Raw genomic sequence first — 21,564 nt, forward strand, 5'->3', positions numbered from 1 at the left:
ACACATCATGGCAGCCAGCTCTATCCACAGTGAAAGCTAAATAAACAGCCCATTTATCAAACGGAGCGCAGCTCGCTCGCTCTCTCTCTCTCTTTGTCTAATCCAATTGTTTCTCGGGGACTCTCCACTCTCCCCAGACTCGTCCTCCTCTCTCTCTTCATTTCCTCTCTTCTCTCGCTCCAATTTAACTTCCATTTCTCGCCCACTCCTGCTCTTTACATACGGCCTGCATGGATTTCTAATGTTCAGCGTTTCCTCCCGAACACCACGAGGTCCTGCGACTGAAAACAGATCAAACAGCGACATCTGACCCTTCCGAATCCGTTTGAACTCACGATAAAGGGAACATGTTCGTCCCGACAGACTCTCTATTGGAAGACGCATTCTCGACGAACCGTCTCTACCCAGAAGTTTCTGTCGGCGTTGAGGAAACTTGGTGAAGTGGAACGCGCCCTGCAGAAACTGCCCTGCCGGAGCGGAGCGTTTCGCTCCAGATCGATGCGGTACAGCGGTGGAAGCGCTGCGCACAGCCACCGAGCTGCTGAATGGACAAAAACCCCCAAACTGCTTCCAGCTTCAGGACAGAAGCACAATGGTAAGTACTTAGCGTTTCATTAATATTTAAACAACAGGGATTTGTACACACATAAAGGGGCTGGCCGAGCTGCCAGACACAGAGATGACATGTAAACACAGCCTATTCAAACGTTAAAAAATAAAAAAAAAGAACCTCTGTTCTGTCAGGTTGAGTTGAGTTACACTATAACAGCCAAAGAGATCTCAGAAAAGACACAAAATGACATTAAAAAAAAGAAAAATGACCACAAAGACTAACAAACCAGGAGCCAGGAGGAAATCCTGGAGGAGCGAAAACACAGCTGGACTTGTGGAGACAATGAAGAACGACTTTTCTGATTCAAAGGAGAAAAGAGAAGATCTGTGGGGCGCAGACCCAACTGTAACAATCGGGTCAAACGGAGCGCCCCGTCACCGCCGGCGTGCGGGTCGGCGCCGGGTCAGCGTCTGCTGCCGCCGTCTGTGCGCTCGGAGGCGAGAATCTGTGAGACGGGGGTGTCGGGATGACGGCGCCGCTGACCTCTTTACGTGACGCACGCGCTGCAACGTGACTGCGAATCACCGAGAGCGACGAGGACCTGGGAATGAGCTGGACGCTGCGAGAACACCTGCTTTCCTGGTGTTTGCACAGGGCCAAGACACAGCGCAGATATTACTGCCACTGCGGTAAATAATGAAGTGTGACCTTGAAATGTGGTCAAAATCAAACAATTCATAAAGAAAAAAAAAAAAAAAAAAACATAAGTGGCGACAGAAGTGGTTTCAGTCCTCGTCTGTTCGTCTTTCTTTTCGCTTCCAGCAGCCCAGAGGAGAGGAGACGGCTCGCCGCCCTCCTGGTCACCGCGCTCTCATTAAAGGTTGGCGGGAATCAAAGCGCGGCTCCCGAGCGGCGAGGGCTCCCGCGGCGTCCCCGCCACCCCGCGCGCCCACATCAAGGAAGGAGCCGCGGTTTGTAAAGCGGCGAGCGGAGAGGGCGGCGGTTTCCTTCATCACAGCGTCTCCTGTTAAGTGACAGGCGGACGGCCGACGGCGGAGGCCGGGCTGCAGGAGGGCGTGCTTCCTCCCCGCTGTAATCTGCATGTCAGCCGGAATAACAATGGACGCAGCCATTTTTCTGTCCTTGCCTTCATGTTCTCGGCTTCAAGTGCAATAAACTCCAGAGAGAAATCAAACCTGCAACTTCTCTGAACTCCTCCATAAGGAAACAACAAGGCTTTACACGAAGCATGTTGCAGAGAACGTCTGGCGTAAATCCGTAAACTGAAAATCCAAACTCCAGCAACAATGCCTGAGACGCTGCATTCATATTTTACCGTGCGTCGGGCCTGATGGGAAATGGATGAACACTTGGAAACTTTCTGTCTGGTCGCTGTCAGACGGCGTGAGCGTCACTGCTCGCTGCATTCACCGTGCAGATGGAGGTAGCTGCTCGCAATCGAGGCTCGGGGAGGAATAAATTAAAAAAAAAGGAGCTTTGCTCATGTATGTGCGCCTGCATGTACGAGACAGCGAACGCCGCTCGAAGCTCCGGCGGGATCCCATATGGCCGGCCGGTTCATGGGAAGCTGAACGCGAAGCGACAGCGAGCGTAAAACCGGTTAACTTTCCGGTTCTGACGAGACGTTTTGCTGGCGACGGCGGATCCGGGCGCCCGTCTGCGAACCTCGACTGACCGTTCATCACGGCGGCGGGGGAGAAAAACGAGCGGCCGTAAAACAAGCGCCCTAACAAGCGTGACTCGCGGCCCGGCTCTCGCGGATTAACACGCCTCGAATAAATCAGGCACGGCTGGGAAGGTGTGCTGAGGATGGTTTTTTTGGGAAGTCCTGTTCGGAACAGGCAGATCCTGAAGTGGGTGTTTAAAAGCACCGCGGGGGGGGGGGGGGCTGATGAATTCTGGGTCAGGTGTAATTTCTGATATTTCTTTTTGTAATGAGTGAAAGTGAACATGACGAACCTTTAAGTGCTGCTCTGAAAATGACAGAAATCGCATTCCGGACTGCATGGAGTAGCATGTGGGACGATTTTCCCAGCAGTCCTCTGACAAACCGTGGAACATGCCTCTGAATTCTGGTTTTACCCTTTTTTTACTGCCAAAAAAACACGAAGACAAAGGGTTTGGACGAGAGCAGAGCTTTACCATCATTCACTGCGAGGGCGCCGACACACTGCTGGCTGAACGTTACCGACATCCTGCAAGTCTGAAATCGAAATGGAAATCTTTGAGGGCAAAACAAGAACCTGTGGCCTCAAATCTACTTTCAGAAACAAGATTAAACAGGATCTAAAGTCCTGACAGAAGAAGTAATCACAGTTGTGCCCCGGCTGACAGCTTCCATGTAAACAACCATAATTGACTTTGATACTTTGTCGTATTTGCTCTTTTCCAGAGCTTCCACAGACTTAGACGTGTGCTAAACTGCTGAAAAATGACTCAAAAGGCCGCTCTGAGTCACGTATCTGTTATGTAACGGCAGAAGAAAAACACAACACGACTAAATTTAGGCCAAAAACTGACACAATTCAACAACATGAAAACAATTTTGCTCCCTCTAATCAGCGTCATTGCTCCGGTGCCGGCTCTGACTTTGCCGGACCACCTGTGGAGCTCAGGAGCAGGGAGATCTGGGATCTCTGCTGTAATGACTTGGCACCGGCCCGACGCCGATCTTCCAAAACAATCAAGTCGGGACGGTGAGTGCAGCCAAACGGACCTCCGGACCGCAGTAACCCAGCGAGGAATCAATCACGCCATCCAGCCGAGGAGAAATCACCTTTATGGGTGACGGTAACAAGCAACAAAGAGTCCTAATAAAACCCAAAAGACAGAGAGTAAGGTCGAGTCTATCTGTGTCTGGAGGAACACAAACATTAACAATTGTTCTTCCAGTTTTCCCTCCACCAAGGCGCGAACACAATACGCCGGAGAAAAACTGGCAAAAAACGCAACCAGAGAATAAAGAAATATTAGGACCACCTGCTCCTCCTGTGAAAAAACACACCGACGGCGCGAATCCACCGTTTATTCAGTCCACTTCATGAAACGCGTCTGACTCATGGAGCGAGAGCGAGCAGTAATAATGCCGGTGGTCCTAACGACGTGGACACGGCGGATTTACAGCCACCCTTACATGAGTTCCACAACAAATCAGCGCTGCCCATCAGTCTTCCCTCCCCGCTCCTCCGGATCCTCGGCGGAAACGCGAGCCAGCTGGTGCTGCTGAAACATTCAGAGGCATGGGAGCGCAGCGGAGGGACGGCCGCCGAGAGCCAGCTCCACATCCACGCCGGCGCCCGCCGAAGCCAAGTAATTACAGCTACTCCTACTTCTGTGTCCTGCTGTCAGAAACTGCGTACGGCTTTTTAAAAATCTGGCAGATGAAGCGGCTCCACCGGAGACCTGCGGTTGTATCCTTTACATGTTGGTTGGTTTTTGAGCACTTGCCACCCTTCATGTTCTTCTCACTAACACCGTGTTAGGATTTACAGGACGACCAGCCCGCCGTAACGCCAAACCCTTCTCTTCAGGGCTACTCGTGACTTCATTTACGGTTTGATGTTCAGCAAAAAGGAAGAACATGCATGTAAAGGTTTAAACACGGCAATGAAAGACCTGAGTTCTCCACAAGTTTACAAGCAGTAAATGCAAACGAGGATTTGGAGGCAGTGCGGGGTCTGCATGTTCTGTCACATGCTGAATGTTGAGGTATTATAACAGCGAGAGCAAAGAAAAATAACGCCGTTTCATCTGCTTTTGGATGAAGAACTGGCCCTGTCCTCACTCCGTGAATAAGGAATCCTTCTGCAGATATCTAATAAACCCCGAGGAAAACTGATAACAATTTGCCACAACCCTTGTTTATAGCAGGAGCAGAGAGCCATGCACCCTTAAAATAACAAGAAAAGACAAGTCTCATCGATTTTAGATCTGGTTTTAGGTGGTCAATAGTGCAATTGCTCCCGTCTCCCTCGGGACAGCAGCTGCACCGGACCGCGCTGCGTTCTGACACGACCGCAGAGAAAGATTCAGCGCTGAGACGTCTCCGCCGTGGGAAACACCCGACTCCGGCATACAGAGAATCAGGGCCACCGTTTATTTTCAGACTGACATTTCATTTCGCCGCCGTTCTCCCCTCGTCTGCCTCGCTTCCTGGACTGGTAAAGTGTTTAGCTGATTGCCGAACGTCCGTCTTGTCTCCGCGCCACCTCTGTGTGGAAATCCCATGATCCTCGTCACTTCATCAGGAGCCGCTCCAGACGCCGCGTGCACGAAAAGCATGCGTTAGCTCTGGTACTGAAATGACACAGCGTCGGCTCACGGTCATATCGTGGTTAAATGGCTCCACAAGAAGAAGACGTGAGTCTCAAGTCAGATTTGTTTAACAAAACGTAAAAGCGCAGATTCGGAGAGCGGGATTTGGACAACGGAGGCAGTAAAGGGTTTTTCCCAAGTTCCACAAGCCTCTTATTTAACCAATGAATACTGTCTATTTATACCCACAGAAAATACAGTCGCAGTCATGTACGGCATCAGAGGCACTCTTTCTCCTTCCTGCAGAGAACACAGGACAGCTTTGTGTAGCCCCAAGGTTTTCCTCTGTTCCTGACTGGATGCTGCCAAGACCCTGCGCTCACGAGCTCCGGCCCAGGATGAAGACGTGCGCTTTTTCTCTTGCGCTGGAATGAAAACCAGGCGGCGTTTATTGGAAGAGAGGGGGCATGCCATCCCTTCCTTGTAAAAGATCCTCTCCCTCGGGGCCCCGCGCAGCCGGGAAAGAGCTCCTTCGGACATGATCGCGTCTTTAATTAAGCAATAAAATAAACCAGTTTTAGGATAACAGAACAGGTCCCACTGTAATCTGCGCGCCGTGAGCACAGCGTCAAACTTCCTCCAACTTTCCAGCCGAGTAATTTACATTACATCCAAGGGAGCTTTTTCCGCATTATGAACACAAGGCACATGCTAGCCATGAAGTAGATTAGAAGAAAAGCTCCCTCCCTCTGTATATTTAGGTAATCCTCCAAGCTCCCGAGCAATCCATTCTCCATTCAGCTCCAGTCCGTCCTCCCTCTCTCTCCCTCTCTCTCTCTCTCTCTCTCAGTCGCTCGACACCGGCAGCCTTCAAACCTACAGGGCATTCATACCGAACCGCAATAAGCAGCGACTTCTTCCTTTCGAGCGTCTATCAGGTCATTAAGTTACGCATAACAGCCAGGTGTGTGTGAAGCACGGAGTTTTCTATTCGGGCGTGCAGAGCTGTTGAAAAGGCCGACTGCTGTGCTTACACGCCGCAGAGATGTTCAGGCTGCGGGCAAAAAAGCAAAAACACCTCCAGGCCTTAAGATGCCGCTTCAAAACAAACTGGATGTGAACACGCCGCGGGTCTGTTTTGATAGGGCCGCCTCTTCGTTTACCTTGAAGACGAACATTTCCCTCCGCAGTATGGCCAGCGTGTTGAAGCCCCCGTCGCAGATGTTGGGCTTGGCGTTGGGGTGGGACGGCCGGTCCCCGGGAGGCAGCCTCGGGGGCCGAGTCTGCCTGTCTGGCTTGCGGGGGTCTGACGGCGGATGGGAGCGAGGAGGCGGCGCCGTGGGCAGGGGCTTGGTGGGCTGCGGGATCTTATCGGGAGGTCCTGGAGGAAGACGAGGAGAGAGACACATCTATATTTCACAAACGGCTTAATGAACCAAACCTCATCGCAATGCAGAGACGCGCGGTTCCGAGCCGGCTTGGAGGGATGACCAGCAACGTCGTGACAAACCTCCTTCCTTTTGTTTAAAACGAGGCTGCGTTCGGGGCAGGAATCGCGCGGCGTCTCACGAGAACCCGTGCAAATCAATGCAAATCTGTGTGCGGGTGGGATCCGGCGAGCAACAACAAACTCATGCCAGCAAGAGAGACGCAGCCAACAAAGGAAAGAAGCTGCTTGTTGTGGAGGGAAGCATGTGGAAGCAGTTGTTATAAGAATATCAAAACAGCATTTGATTTCTGCATTCTGACGTGAATGAATCCACTCTGAGGCGACTCGTGAACACTTCTACCATCTTACTGACACTGATGGAGTGTGAAGTGTTTACTGGCCACCCAACAGTTTCTCAACTCGTAAATATATGGTTGAGAAAAGAAAGACACACTCGGTGGAAGTAAGTTTTATATTCCTGGTGGTTCTCACGTGGAGACGGGGTGAGAATGTTGAGGTTTCGGAGCAGATCCGCGCAGCGAGGCGGGTCGGGCTCCGGACCGCCTTCGGGCGCCTTTTGTTGTACGTCTACCAGGCACGGCCGACTTGGAGAAGAACAGGAGGTCGACCGAGGTGAGCCAGCTGGATTACATCTCCCGCTCGGCGGGGAAACGGCTTAGGAGGAGACGAGCTGAAGGGAGGTGAAGGGAGCAGAGATGTCTGCTTCTTCTGATTTCCACCGCGACCCCGACTGAACTGAGCGGCGGAGAAGATGAATGAAAGCGACTTAATCTCGACATGCTTGTTGCGCCGGGTGAAAACGATCATCAGAATTCACCTTCGGTGCAGACTTGGTGGACGTCTCTCTGGCGGGTTTTGGCGAAAAGCATCCCGGAGTTCACGCTACAAAATCTCTGAAATGAAGCGAAAGTCGAGCAAATGGGGCAAATCAGATCCCCCTAATCCCCCATATTTCATGCATTCCTAAATGTTTTGGCCTGGGTAGTGAGAAGATAAACTGGCTTCTGAATATGATATTTCCACATGAAAAAACTTTGCTCGGTATCAATTAATGCCAGCTAAAAGGCTTTCCAGCTCGCAGAGGAGCCAAATTTAGGCCTGTTACCTCCAAGAGAAACATCGTTTACAGGAAAAAAGGAGACGTGAGGAGGAAAACTGTCACCGGCATCAAAGAGCGGAGAGAATAAAACAATACACAGAGGGAAGAAGACACGAAAAAAGCTCAAGGTGCGATGTTAATTGGCATAAAAATAGTCAAAAGCATCGCGAGCACAACTATGAAAATCTAAACAACGATGGTAAAAATAACCGTTTCTCCCAATTGGAGGCCCGGACCTGCCTGGGTGTCATCTAACATTCATGAATTACAGGAGAGGAAGAGCGGCGTGCATGAATAATTGAGATTACGACGACACACGGACAGTAACTGTGAGGATACGGCGTTCCGTGTGCTGATTGGGGCCAACAGATACAGGAGGAGACGGCTGAATTATGAACGAGGCAAACGCGACGAGCAACACCCGACTCCAAGCACTAATGAATGGATGAACAGTGATCCTGAACTGAATCGACACATGGCTGAAACGTGAGTGAATGAAGGGGGGGCGGGGCGGGGGGGATTAAAAACACTCCCCTCACTCAGCGGCTCAATCCACAGCGAGCGAGAAAACAAAGGAATGAAAGGGAGATAAACTATCAAACTAGTCGCGGAATGAGACGATCGAGGGGATTAAGACTTCGCCGGGTCCGCAGAAAACTGATCAGCGGGTCTACACGAGAGCGACTCCATTCGCCGGCCGGATTAAATCCCCTGAAATACATCCCAGATTAGTGCAGGCAGAGCGCTCGCCGGTTACGTAAGAGCGGCGAGATTCACAGTCAGATGGACTCGTAAACAAACAAACAAACATGAAGAGGCACACAGATGTTTGGGAGCAGCTATGAAATTTAGAAAAGAATCTATAGATCTGAGCTGCCAGCGTTATAACCGTGTGTGTGTGTGTGTGTGTGTGTGTGTGTGGAAGAGCTTCTCAGACCGGACCAATCATCTCATTTCTCTGATTGGTACCCTTGAAGCCAGAGGACATGGATCTAATCAGCGAACTCAGCTGGTGCGGTGACTCAGCTCTAATGGACCGTAGACGGAGGCCGGTAATCCACATCCAGGAGAAGGACATCTGCGCAATCAATATGATTAACCTTAATAACACAGACCACCCAGGCAGCCATGAAATTACCTTCGTATCGCCACTAATTTGCTCTGCTTGATACAACCCGAAGAAATTGTGCTCAATTACATAGAATATATTAAAAAAAACCTTAAGGAGGCGCTTGATGATCTGAAGGAGATCAGGGTCAATAATGGCTGATCCAAACAGATCAGTCTTACAGTGAACCGAAGATTATCTACTTCAGCTTCAGCCTAACAAGTCATTTTTATGGGTAAAATAACATAATGTGGGCGAGAGATGAATATTTAAGGTTGACTTTTACATTGGTCTCCCGGTTTGTCAGGGACGGAGTCATCTTAATTCCAGGCTCGTGTAAACAGGAACTCTCCTGTTTTCTTTACAAGGCTAGGAAGTCATTACGCTGAGAAGCGCCCACAGGGAACTCACAGGGAAAACAATTACTGGCTACAGACACTAATTTCACATCTTTATGCTACATACGATCCGCACTCATTATTCAAAGTTACTGTTAAGCTGCTGAACTCCTTTCTGAGGCAATAAATGTGTGCAGCGGTAAATGGAGTTACTATTCAGGAGGAGTCGTTCTGGTTGTAAAGGGAATATAAATGATGGCAGTAATGAACACAAACAGCAGGCGGTTCTTCCCCACAGCTCCCGGACCCAACAGATCCTCAACGTCCAGCTCATCTGACCCCGACACACACACCTCCCGTCGTCCTGCCCTTCAACTCCCGCTACCAGGAAGAGCAGCGAGGGAGGCGCAGGGGCGAGGAGTTAAACAGCAGAGGGACGAGGTTTGATCACTCCCAGAGGGATGTACCCTGACCATGCAGGCAGATGGCAGGTTCTTTTGTGTGAGTGTGTGTGTGTGTGAATGTGTGTGTGTGTCAGGCCCAGGTCCTCTCAGCAGAGGGGGGAGTGTTTCACAGCGCTGACAGCTGGAAGGGACAATATACTGTTGTTGCCTAACTTAAGTGTCAAAGTGAGGTCGGGACGACGGCATCAACATTCAAACACACACACACACACACACACTAAAAACCTCCCCAGCAGACCAACCTCAGTGGAGCAACAGATTAAAGACACGACAAGGCCGAAGGTGTCGGCGAGAAGAGCAGGCTCCGCCGCCCTGATCTACAAATTCAGCTCCGCGAGTGGGGAGGAAAAAAAACAGAAAGAGCGCTGGCACTTCTATAAATCCTTTACCGTCAAATTGAATTTCACACTTCCGCCCCAGAGCTGCGTCGGCTTTGTGAGCAGACAAAAGCAGAGACTCAGATCAGCGTCTGTCAACGCAAAGTGCATGTCAAAGAGCGGCACTTCCTCTGATGACTGTGATCGTATTCTTCATTTCTCTTATATTCGTCTGTTTTCTAACTGGGGGAGAATATAAATGGAAAACATATCAGCATGGAAGGGGCCAAACATGTTCGCACAACTTTCCACAAGCCGTAAAAGACAGAAGCGAGCCGACGCAGGGAGGGGAACGGCGTGGAAACTGTTGGTAAATAATAAAAAGTCACCCCGGAGAGAGATGACTGTATTTTTCAGACTAGTTCCAGACGGGAGTCTGAGCTGAGTCACCGAAGCTCGTAAAACACAGTCTGGTTAGCCTGAATTAAGGATTTAGAATGAAACGGCAGAGATTCGTGAAGTCAAGTAAATCTTAAGAGCGTATTCGGAGCTAATCGGCTGAGGTGAATCTTCGCTTCCTGGTGACAGTTATGAGACGCGAGTCTGTCCTGAGAACACTGGCTGCCTGAGTTTCCTCTGGCTGGCTTGGAGAGCTTCTATGACTGGCAGCCGTGAGCAGGTTGCTGGTTTCTGGCACGTCGGCCGACGAGCCTTTCAAGTCGCAGCTTCGGCGAGCGTCCAAAACCGCAGATTTCGTAACGACGGGCACGCGCTCTTCACGGCGCTTTTTCACGCGGCGTGCCGGCGTTGCCAGCCGAGTGAAGCCAAGTGGCCTTACCGTAGATCTTCTGGATGCCCAGCAGGTCGTCCATGGGCAGCTTGAAGTTGTCCGTGTCCATGTACTGGTAGAAGGGCGCCATGATGGCCGTGGGGTCGTTGGAGTGTTCGAGGCCCAGCGCGTGGCCGAGCTCGTGGACCGCCACCAGGAACAGGTCGTTACCTGAAAGCAGAGGGAGGCGGCGCCGTCAGTCACGTTTCATGTCTCTCACAAGTGAAAACTAAAGAAGTGTGTGTGTGTGTGTGTAGTTTCTCCGAAACACATGTCTACATACGCACGGGAACATGCAGAGGCACACACACTCCCCTTCACAGACCGCAGAGAGCCTCGCGCTCTGTAATTAGTCCTCGAGCCGCGGTTAAGCCCGTGACCGCGCTGAGTTGACCTTTTGACCCTAAAGCCCCGTGTGGCCGCCAGCCAAGCCCCAAACCCAATCCCCGCTGTTGGGGATTTCAGGCAGGCCCCGCTTCGTCCCGGCCGAACTCCTGGACTTACGTCAGACGCCGCCCCTCCTCGGCTTCCCCTCTCATGCTGTGCCAAGACGCCGAATCCGACCCGCAAAAGAAGCTCATCTTCATACAATCAGGGTTAGCGGCTGCCGCGTCCTCTATTATTTATACCCAGGCTGTCTGAGGGAAGCTAATAAAGGGATTCCGCTGAGACGTCTCACGCTTCAAAATGTTATTCTTAAACTTCAAAGAGGTTTCTCTCTTCAATAAAAAGTTGTGGTCTCGGGAACTTTAATGACACTTAATGGCATTGAGACGGACGTCGACACGGAGCCGGACAAACGCGAGAACCAGCGTTTTGCATTTTTACTTCCAAGGTTGCCCTTTTGAAGCTATCTCCCTCCGGTCGCACCTTCCTCTCCTCTTCTTATCACGCCGAGACTCGTCTCGGGAATGGAAAAGAGCATCACTTATTCATTGGAATTCCTGCTAAAGTGAGGCACTTATCTGCTGCAAATCTGTCACATGAATAACGCATCAGCAGATCGAGGCGGTGATTCAGGTCGGTCCGGCGCAGATGCAGCGCCACGCTTGAGGATTTACAGTCCGGGCTGCCGCCGAGAAACGGCTTAATTGGGACCTCGTGGATGATATTTGGCCGTATAAATGTCAGCGGGTCTTTACAGGCCCGAGGTTACGTCCTGCACGGGTTTTTTCGCTGAAAAAGCTGCGCGTTTCAGTCCGGAGTCGTCCAACGAAAACAGAGCGCTTGTAAAAGCAGGCGAAGCTCAGACATTGAGGAGGAATTTATGCATGCCTGTAACGCTGAACAAGTGTCTGGAGATGTGGCTTAAAGCAAATGAAAAGAGGCAGAAAAGAGATAAAGAGGGGGACAGATACAGCTCGGCGGTTTAAGAATCGCTGGGAGTGACGCTTCCCCGCAGCCGAGGACCCGCCTCTCACACAGCGGCCTCAACGCCAGAGGAAGCAGGAGAATTTACGTTCCCATGTATCCTCACGGGTCTCACCCATTCGTCACACTGTTGTGTAATTAAAAAAAAGGAGAGTTTAAAGGCTTTTTAATCATGCAATATGAGGACATTAGACAACTTGTGATGCTCCAGGTCACGTCAGACAGACGCCCGTCTCCGTCTTCTCACCGTCTGACTCAGTCCCTCTGTTCGGAGTCGTCCTCCCCGCCTGCAGGGTTCATCTGGGGTCAGCGCCGTCACTTTGTTTAGACGTGCTTATATAAGTTACGCTGCACAAACCAGGCCGAGGCAATCTGCACCGTCTGGGTAATTATCAGTCCGACGGCGTCCCAAGAACAGAAAGAAGCCCGAGAAGACGTCACAGGATGGGGGAACGGACGGTGTTTCTCTGTTTTTAAAGGTGGACTGAGGAGAAAGGACACTCGGAGTGATAGCTGCATGAAAAAAAACAAACGATAAAAAGAAGGTGAAACGATAAGGAGCCAGATCGTTTCTTATCTGGGAGGATATTCCAGTGTCGCTGCAATCACGAAGGATGGAGATGATGAATTATACAACTTTAACCTCTGACCTTGGTATTTATAATATCAGCTTCCCGCCGGGAGACGAATCTCAGCCCCCAAACACAAAATAATAAGGTTGCAGAGAAAAGGATACAGTTGAAGAAAAACACTGCCAGGAGATAATACGCATTACAAATCTCTGCAGGCCTTTCGCGATAACCCAAAGAGGGCAACGATTTGTTTTGTCGGTGGGTGAAAAAGTGATTTCTTTATCGTACGGTGAGTCATCGTTCTCAACGGCGCAATTGGCCGGTTTGGACTCAATATTACCCAAGAAACTAAATCATCTGGAGCATCTATTTAAAGCATGAAAGCTTCACTTGAAGTAACAAAATTCCACTTCTTTTAAATTATTAAGCAGTTTTCGTTTTTTTCCCCCCCCCTCCTTTTCCATGTTAAGTGTGCAGTGATCACAGCGGCAGCCGGCGGCAGCGGCGGTCCCGCCGCCACGCCGCCAAGAATAGGTCAAGGTTGCAGCTAATGAGAAAGAAAGAAAGGTGGACTGGAGATGGAGAGATGGATCGGGAGAGGTGCTGGTGAAGGAGAGTCTGCGGGGATTTATGATCAGATAAAGCTCCCTCCGTCTTCTTCCCACGGGGTTGCAGTAAAGTAAACAAGCGCTGTGATTAGAAAGCGGAGACCTCTGCAGAATTTACCGCCGGGCCGTCCGCCGCGGACCCCTCGGCCGGGCGGGGGCACATGACACCAGACACAAACACACACACACACACAGATAAACACACAGCGGTCTACAAATCAAATGCGGGGCCCGGTCGCCGCTGTTCGATTGCAGTAATAGCTCAGGCTGTCAGTGGAAGCCCCCCCCCCCCCGGGGGCCCGGGGCCGTCTCCGCCGCCTCGCTGCTTAACTAAGCACCGCGGTTTGCTTGATACATGACATCTGACATAAGCTACAAGCCTGGGCGGCCGGCGGGGCCGTCCCCTCGTCGGGTTTTCCTCTTATTTACTCCCCTTGTCAAGGTTTCCCATTCACACGCTCAGGATCGCTCTCAAACAGGGTTTTTTTTTTTTTTCCATTCGTTACCGAGCACGAAGAAAAGCCACAGAGGGGCCGACGTCCCCCCGGACATTAACACCATGTCAGCAGCCGGAGCCAGCCACAGCCCTCCAACACAGCCGGGACAGTTCTCAGTCCGCGGCGGAGATGAAGACTTTCTAACTCCTCCGCTGTTCCTCCCGGTAACACAGCTGCTTTTGTTTGGCCGTCCAAATGTAAGCAAGCATAAGCACTCCGCGGGTCCCAGAGGAGCCTCCACGTTTCCAATTGTTCGGCTCCAACAGCTCCCCGAACGGCCGACGCTGCGCTTTCACCGTGTGTGCATGAAGCAGCGCCGCACAATGAAGTCAAAATAATAAAGTTAATTGATAAAGGAGGATGCATAACTCCAAAATCTGCAAGAGAACCTATGGAAAGCTAACACCTTTTAGGAGAATAATACATGATCCTGACCTTGACTTTCTTAATTTAAGGCAACATAAATTGATATTATGTCAAATTCAAACTGATCTTTTCACACTTCCATGTTTAACAGAGCCAGACGTGACCAGTGTGCAGCAGATGTACTCTCTTGAACCCCGTGTTGAACTCTCGGTTGGTGTCAGGGAAAGGCAAAGGAAGGAAATCCGTTTTTTTTTTTTTTCCACTAACAGGGGTGAAGTTCACGGCGCTGACGCAGGACGTCATCAGAAACCCAACAGGAAGTCTGAGGTGGCGAACGAGAGGCGGGGAGTAAGGAGCTAGAAGACGGCGAAGCGGAGTGCGAGTCCAGGAGAGAGCGCCGTGCTGTACCGACAAGCAGCCAGACCATCTCAGCCCAGTGGTTCGGTGCCTGGCTCAGAGGGCCCCGGGCGCACCGAAGCCCTGCTGGCCGTCGAACCGGGGCTGCGTGCCTGATTCGACAGAGTGACCATTGTGAAGAATGCAGCCAAAGGACAATGGCTGCATTTCGGCGGCGCTCCCTGCTTCCAGCTGACCCTCTCAGGACAAAGCAGAAAGTCTCCCGCTGCCATTTAGTGGGTTTCAGCACATCAGCTCACACCACCGCGAGAACAAACACCCAGCTCTCAGACAAAACACTGCAAACGCTGAAAATATCATTCCCTCTTCGATACTTGTGTGCACAACTTAAGTTTAAGATGTTTTGTAATCCTGCAGAAACAATAGGTTCATCGTAGCGTTGGCGTTATTTCAGAAACCTAAATAAGGAAATGAGAGAACCTTCCACCAGCCTCAGAGCTGCTGGATGTTATTAGCATTTAGCGCCGCTGCCGACGCGTTAGGACCACCACAGACACGACTGTCACGTCTCCCGGTGACGACAAATACTTTGCAATGTTCCTTCTTTTCATCCACGCCGATTCACTGCGCTGTTAGAATGTGACATTTCTGAGCTTCCCACTTGGTTGTGAAAGGTTGAATGAGTAATGTAATTTCCCACTGAAGCACTGTACCCAGCATGCAGCGTGGCGATGCAGCTGTTAAGCAGCGTTACGAGGAAGTCTCTCTGCTGGAAGACGCAGGCCACAGGAAGTTGTCAACCTCCTCAGTGTTGATCTGCGTTCACAAATTACGAGTGGATGAAGCACACTTCATCACTTGTGAATCCATCGCATTTAGTTCTCGTAGTCTTGTCAGGGAACAAAACCGTGGCCGACGAGAGCAACATATGTACGCTGGAGTAATTATTTATTTACAGAGACTGCTGCAGAGAGAAATATGCCGTGTGGAACGTCGCCAGTGAGCCAAATATTGGCCGCTCCTGTGGACTCAAAGTAAATAAACCAGCGAGAAAGAGGAAGGGGGGGACGGTGCCAGGGAGAGGACATCTTTTATTCTTGTCATGTTTATCTCTGTGCAGCACCTGTGAGCAAGACAGGGGTGTGTGTCCGTTTTCATGGTAATCATTAATCATTAATAATGCACTGGCCGTGGGAAGCGGAGCGTGCACGTGTGCATGTGTGCTTTTTGCTCACACTCCTGCAGCTGCACTGAAAAATAATGTTGCCATGTAGCAGAGACGGGAGATGCACTTTCAAGGGCTCACCTTGAACAAACGAAACAGAGAGACGAGGAGTAGCAAGATGTTTTAACATCAAGCTTCAAAACTTCAAACGCGATAAAAAAAAAAAAAAAAAAACTGTAGAGATCTGACAAGCTGGGGGGAAAAAGGCGCTCTTGAAGTCACTGAAGGGATGCTTTTGCTTTTTCTGATAAGCTGAGAAAAAAACAGTGATGAGAGAAGAAATATTTTTCACACTGTCCTTTGGAGCTGACCCAACAAAGTCCCATAACGGAAAATCTCCTCCGCAGCTTTCTCTCAAAATTTCCAGCTCAAATACACCTGCTGGCGGATCGCGGCTGTGTTTCGGTGGCTGAAGGCTGCGGCTGCCTCGTAATGAGGTTTTGAAAACCTTTACCGTGGCCGGCGTTCACACAGCTGCCACTCAGAGCCCGGCCCGACCCGGCCCGACCCGGCTCCCCGTGCTGATTAAACACTTTCACAGCAGCCCCCACAAAGCCGGGTCGAGATGAGTGACTGACTGTGTCAGAAAAGCGAAATGATTTCATTGGATATCTGACACAGAGAGAGAGGGAAACACCCGCTCTGAAATATCACTGAAACTACTTTTTCCTGGACTTTTCAGCAGCACTCAAGACTTTCGCTTCCAGGTCAATTTAATCCATCTAACACTTCGGCTCCTCTCAGCTGGCGCTGAGCTCGACTCAGCACCTAAACTGACACTTCAGCTTCTTTTTTTCCTTCCTTCCATTTCCGACGCGCCCTCATTCAGTATTTATCTTCTTACTGTCATTTCTCAGATACGTCCCTCGGAAAAATTCTGCCTTTATCTTTGCTATCATCTGGCGTAGTAAACTAAAATTTTTGCTTGGTATTTTCGCTGCTGCCAGAACCCTCCGTGGTTTTACAGAGAGCAGATCAACACAAGCTTTATTAACTGCGACAGTCTCCCACGACGCCGAGCGACAAATCAGATATTTAAAGACAAAAAAACTGCCTTTGAGTGACGGCGTCTGAGTTTCTAGCCCGGGGTCCTAATCTAAGTAGGTTACAAGTCTGGGTTTGGAGCAAACACCATTTCAATAAAAAACAATAAAAACACAAAAAAAGCTCATTGAAGTATAAGCTGTTTGAAGCAGCAAAGCATCCTCAGACACGACAAAAAAAAACACTGCCGTAGAGAGGTCGACGCTAACGTGCTTTACTCCTGTCCTTTAAACACAGACGCATCAGAGGAGACGCGAGCGATAATCCTTTGTTAAAAGCGTTTCGGGCTCTCAGAACGAGACGTTCCCTCAGCAGGGTTGTTTACACTTTTTGCGTGTTGAGGATTATGGGTACCGGGTTATGACAGCATCTGACTGAGTAGCGGGAGGGCAAGGCTCCCCAGGTGCCAGATTTCTGTGCCAGTGTGTGTGCATTCATGTGCGGGGGCGGAAGAGAGGACCGCCGCCCACATGCAGGTTGATGCCTCTGTCAGTAGGCGGACATCTATTTCGAGTGGCAACCTGGTGGGCAGCAGCTCACGGCGATATCTCACCACATCTCATTTTCCCTCGCAGGGTGCGAAAGCTGATTTAAAACCATTTTCTTTGTCCAAACCAACAGTACTAGTTGAAAACATGGTTACGTAACCACCAAAAAAAAAAAAAAAAAAAAAAAAAATCTGTGTGCCCACGATAAACAAGGCATCACAGGATTCAAGAAGTCTTAGAAAGACGATAAAGAGACTTGTGGCGATTGTCCAACACCTGCCCGACTGTCACAGCTTCTGCTAACACACATTTATGAACATATTTCCCTGGAACTCGGTGGCTCGCTGCCATGTTGTTACCCGTCGCCGTTCCTGGTGGTTTTGGCTCAAACTGCACACTAATACACCCTCATGACAGCTCCAGTCTGTTAAGTTGTGCTACTGCCGCTCCTTACCGCACCATATTTCACACAAACATACATTTCATGTTTTTTCTGTTTCGTATGGCTTCATGTATCATTTCATCGAGCGCAATTCTTCATGCTCGCAGAGCGGCTTGTGTCACATAAGACTGATTTATTGAACCGTGCTGTGTCATATCACTGCCTTACATCATGTTATGTGTCGTGTCAACTGTCAGCAGCATCCTTGGGATGAAGAGTCGGCAGAGCACCGAGCTCCTGAAACAACCTTGAAATAGAGTGATCTTGTTTTACTCTCTTGGAAGGAGCCAAAAGCTGAGAGCAAACAACTCTTCAGATGTGAGGACTGAAATACTGGACTGCGCCATGTTTTAAGGTCTCGGATGTGGTTCTAGGAAAAAGGTCACAATTTGATTAATGGTATCCTTACTACCAAGATCAGGGTGAGGCAGAACAGAACCGTTACCTCTGTGTGTGTGTGTGTGTGTCCGTGTTGGTTTATCACCTCTGTCCTCCCACACACACAAATTATTCTGAACTATGCCATCAATACGCTTCCTGCTGCCCGCGTTTATGCAGCCATGCTAGATGTCCTCAGGACTCGCACATACAAACGTTTCCAGTAAGAGATAGAGATCTACTCCAGAGGTTAAAAAAAGCATCTGAATCTCTCCATTTATTTCCTCTGAGAGATGCAGGGACAGTGGAGGAAATGGGAGACAGAAGGTCAAAGATAAAAACTGAAGGACGGAGGGAAGATTTAAAGTGTTTATAGGAAGGGCCCAATGTTTTCTGGGCAGGTTAATCTTGAAAGAACAAGGAATTATTCAACTTCTCCACATGTTCCTGTGATTGAAAAGGAGTTTAGGAGCACCTTGGAAACCCTTACTACTCTTCAACATTTATACTCTGAGTAAAAGACAGAATATATCAAGAAGAAATCAGCCTTTACGCCGATGACACACTACTCTTTCTTTACAGAAGGTCTTTAGTGGAGCTTAGACCTTTACTGAGAATCTAGAAAGATTTACTGCTAAATAGTTTGAGGATAAAGGAACACAAAATATGCGGTCTTATGGCTGATTTTCAGTGCAGCTAACCTGAAACATGACAAAAGACTCTTAAAAATAGATACAAAAAGAAACACCTGGCTCTTTCAATAAGGTGGCTTGTGGGAAATAACAGAATGAAATAACTAACAGACAGAAATATCATGCAAAGGCAGACTGACTGACAAAGAGAAATAAAAGCCTGATAAGAAATCTAAAAAAAAGGCCATGGTGGTGTGCAGAACGACTGCAAGTCATTAGACGCCAGACCGAGTCAACCTCACTCTCCAGACGAGCTGCACTTCCTGAAACTTTGTCCAAACAACAAGCACAGACATTCTTTCCAACATTTGGAAAAAATTTACACGGTAATTTTAATGTCTGGACACAACAAGGCAAAATGACTCTTCAATCTGCTGAAGTGCTGGCTGTTAAGTATGGAGCCGCCTGCCACATAAAACACCGGACAGAGGGAAATATCATCAAGTCCATGGAGCAGATAGAGCGGGCTTCTCCGCCTCGTTCTTCTGAGCCTTCCTGGGTAAGCAGTTGCAAACACATCTGAAAGAAGATTCGTGTTTATTCTTGTTTTTTGCCACTTACTTTTGTAGTCATTATTATTTTAAGAGCGCTTTGGAGGCACTTCAAACGTGCTGCCAACCAAACCCGGCGAACCTAATGGAGCGACAAGCACGAGAATGACAAGCGGGGAACAACAGAGGAGAAGAAGCGGGGTGGAGGAGACAGAGTGCATCGCTTCCTCCTCATCGCCCAGCAGGAGTAGCAACCTAAAAATAAACCTGCAAGGACACCATATGCTCCTGCAGTCCTCAACCGCTCCTCCTGCTCCCCTCTCCCGTAATATTTCAGCTCTGTCTATTTCCTCTTTCTCTACGGTGCACAGACTCAACAGACGCCGCCAGACGCCACGCTGCCCGTGCCGTTCGGCTGTCGGAAAGGCTAAAAATTCAACTCTTCTCTTTGGTGAAAACTTTGAAAGCATGATTCTCAATCAGTGACAGTCAGCTGATCGATGTGGAGCCAATATCTTCTCCGGCTTCCTTTCGTTTTGTTCCCGATCCGGCCACGGTGGACTTCTTGGTGTAATTCTTCTCCTGGCGGCGGAGTGTTTTTCTAACCTCTTTAGTTCATTTCAGGGGCAAAGGGTGAAGAACATAATAAAGCCCAGGAATCTCTCATTTCCTGTGTGTAGGTCTCGCTCTCATGCCGTGTTGTTACATAGTTTTCACTGATATTTCTGGAGACTGGAGGTCCTCGAAGACATACCAGGCCTTATAAGTCACCCCCGGACAGAGCTGGGTGTTTGTGCACGGTCGCGGCACGCAGCAACGGTGATCATTTTCTGGCCCCTGGTTGTCAAGCTTTTCATTTTTTTTTTTTTCTTGATTTGTTTATTCGTTATTGGTGAAATCCAATCATCCGCGGCACGACCGAGAGTCTAAATGGAAGCGGCGTTATCTATATTCCTGCGTGAATCACTCTGATTTCTCGGGGAGAGAAAGGCGGCCGCGGCCCGGCCGAGATGACCTTGCGATAAAGCACAGACGAACGCTGGCTTGTTCGTCTTCAGGAATTGAAATCCATCGAACAAAAGAAGAAAAAAAAACACTGAGAAGAAAAGAAAAGGAAAAAAAAAACAGCTTGTGAAAATGCGCTTCTTTCAAGAGCGGTGAGATCTGATGAAAAGACAATCTAATCATCTTCATCTACAGCGCCACTTCTTTTCTTCCTTATCCTACATTCGCGCTAAATCCTTCCACAGTCTTCTCCTCCGCGCCCTCCAGCGCTCTGCCTTCCCTTTCAGTATTTCTTTCTCCATGTTTGATGTGAAATTTCCCTGCTCAGCCTCTTCTTACTGCTTATGTGAATCTTTACTGGGTTCCACCTGATGAATCTGCCTCAGTGATGATCCCTCATCGCTCTGCATGCAGCGGAGGAGCTGCAGGGGCTGCAGGACCACTCATCTCTGTTTCGGCCCTCCGCCTCCTCCGCCCGCACTCCGAATGGGAATATCGGCCGTGTAGCCGCCCCCTCTCGCCGACAACATCCTGGCCGAAACAACACCGGGAGCGATTGCCGCGCAGCACAGCGACGTGAGAATCCTCCCGGCGTGAGACGAAACGAAGCAACGTGAGACGAGCAAAAGGAGAGGGGGGGATCCAAGGACGTTGCGCGTCAATCAGCGCGCTCCATTGTGAAGAACTGAGCAGCGGAAGGGGGTCAAAGAGTTTTGCGATTACGTAACGGTGTTGTTATTATCTCGCCGCGAGACACGAACACAAACACGTACGCGTTGCTCAGCAGATTACATAGATTTCTTTTGTTCCGGCGAGAGACGTATCATGATGCAATGAAATGTCTTGGATCTCTAATCCGCTGCTGTCTAATTAAATAAACTGCATTTGCTCAACTGCAAGCCCTCTTTGTTTTAAAGCACCAACACACACACTAAGTAATGAAGAATGAGAAGAAGTAATACAGAGACAGACAGAAAAAGAGGAAAAGCATCAGCTCGTGTTTGCTACAGTTACGCCGGGGGGGTAAAATCTCACCTCTCGAGCAAAGCACATCAAATCAATGCATTTTAAAGTCAAGTAAATCCGGCCTGCCAACTCTTACACATCTCACACAGAGTGGAAATGACGCCGTGAAACCGAAAATCACGCACAGCGCGCACCCGGGCCTCACATTAGATAACACATTTTGGCTGATGCAGAACATCCTATTACTTCCACAGTCAAATATTTAGTTGAGCGGCTTCATACCGAGCGCAGCTCTTCGAGTGTCAGACGCCCGAACTCTCAACGTCTTTAACCGTTACACATGCAGTGCTGCGCTGAAGCTCATTTCATCACTTTAATTGTCTTCATTACATTCACACCCCATTCTCTTACAAGACTGCTCTCTTTACTGCAATAAACACTAGATTCAAATGATCCTTTTTCTTTATTGTGACTTAAAAATGCTAAGAATTACAGTAAGTAAAGGAGATATGAGTGGTGGGATGATGGTGAGAGGAAAGGATAAGACAGTCACATTATGAGGAGATATTCAACTCGGGGTCTTTGAAATATGTCCTGTGTGCATCTTTTTTTGGCATTTTACTCCAGAT

General features: G+C 49.4%; 2 protein-coding genes across 3 annotated transcripts in view; one reads left to right on the forward strand and one right to left on the reverse strand.

The window, feature by feature from the left end:
* LOC115394103 (zinc finger protein 45-like) overlaps nt 1-21,564 on the forward strand; it is a 1,173,573-nt gene that overhangs the window by 605,178 nt on the left and 546,831 nt on the right. The gene's annotated exons all lie outside the window — the stretch shown is intronic.
* mmp16a (matrix metallopeptidase 16a (membrane-inserted)) overlaps nt 1-21,564 on the reverse strand; it is a 56,080-nt gene that overhangs the window by 8,134 nt on the left and 26,382 nt on the right. For both annotated transcript variants that reach the window (XM_030099309.1, XM_030099308.1), the window contains 2 exons: nt 10,443-10,604; nt 5,992-6,209 (listed from right to left, as the gene is read on the reverse strand). In XM_030099309.1, coding sequence (XP_029955169.1) covers nt 5,992-6,209; nt 10,443-10,604 — 380 coding nt within the window. The remainder of the gene's footprint in view (nt 1-5,991; nt 6,210-10,442; nt 10,605-21,564) is intronic.

This window comes from Salarias fasciatus, chromosome 9 (genome assembly GCF_902148845.1).
Source record: "Salarias fasciatus chromosome 9, fSalaFa1.1, whole genome shotgun sequence".
NCBI classification, from domain to species: domain Eukaryota; kingdom Metazoa; phylum Chordata; class Actinopteri; order Blenniiformes; family Blenniidae; genus Salarias; species Salarias fasciatus.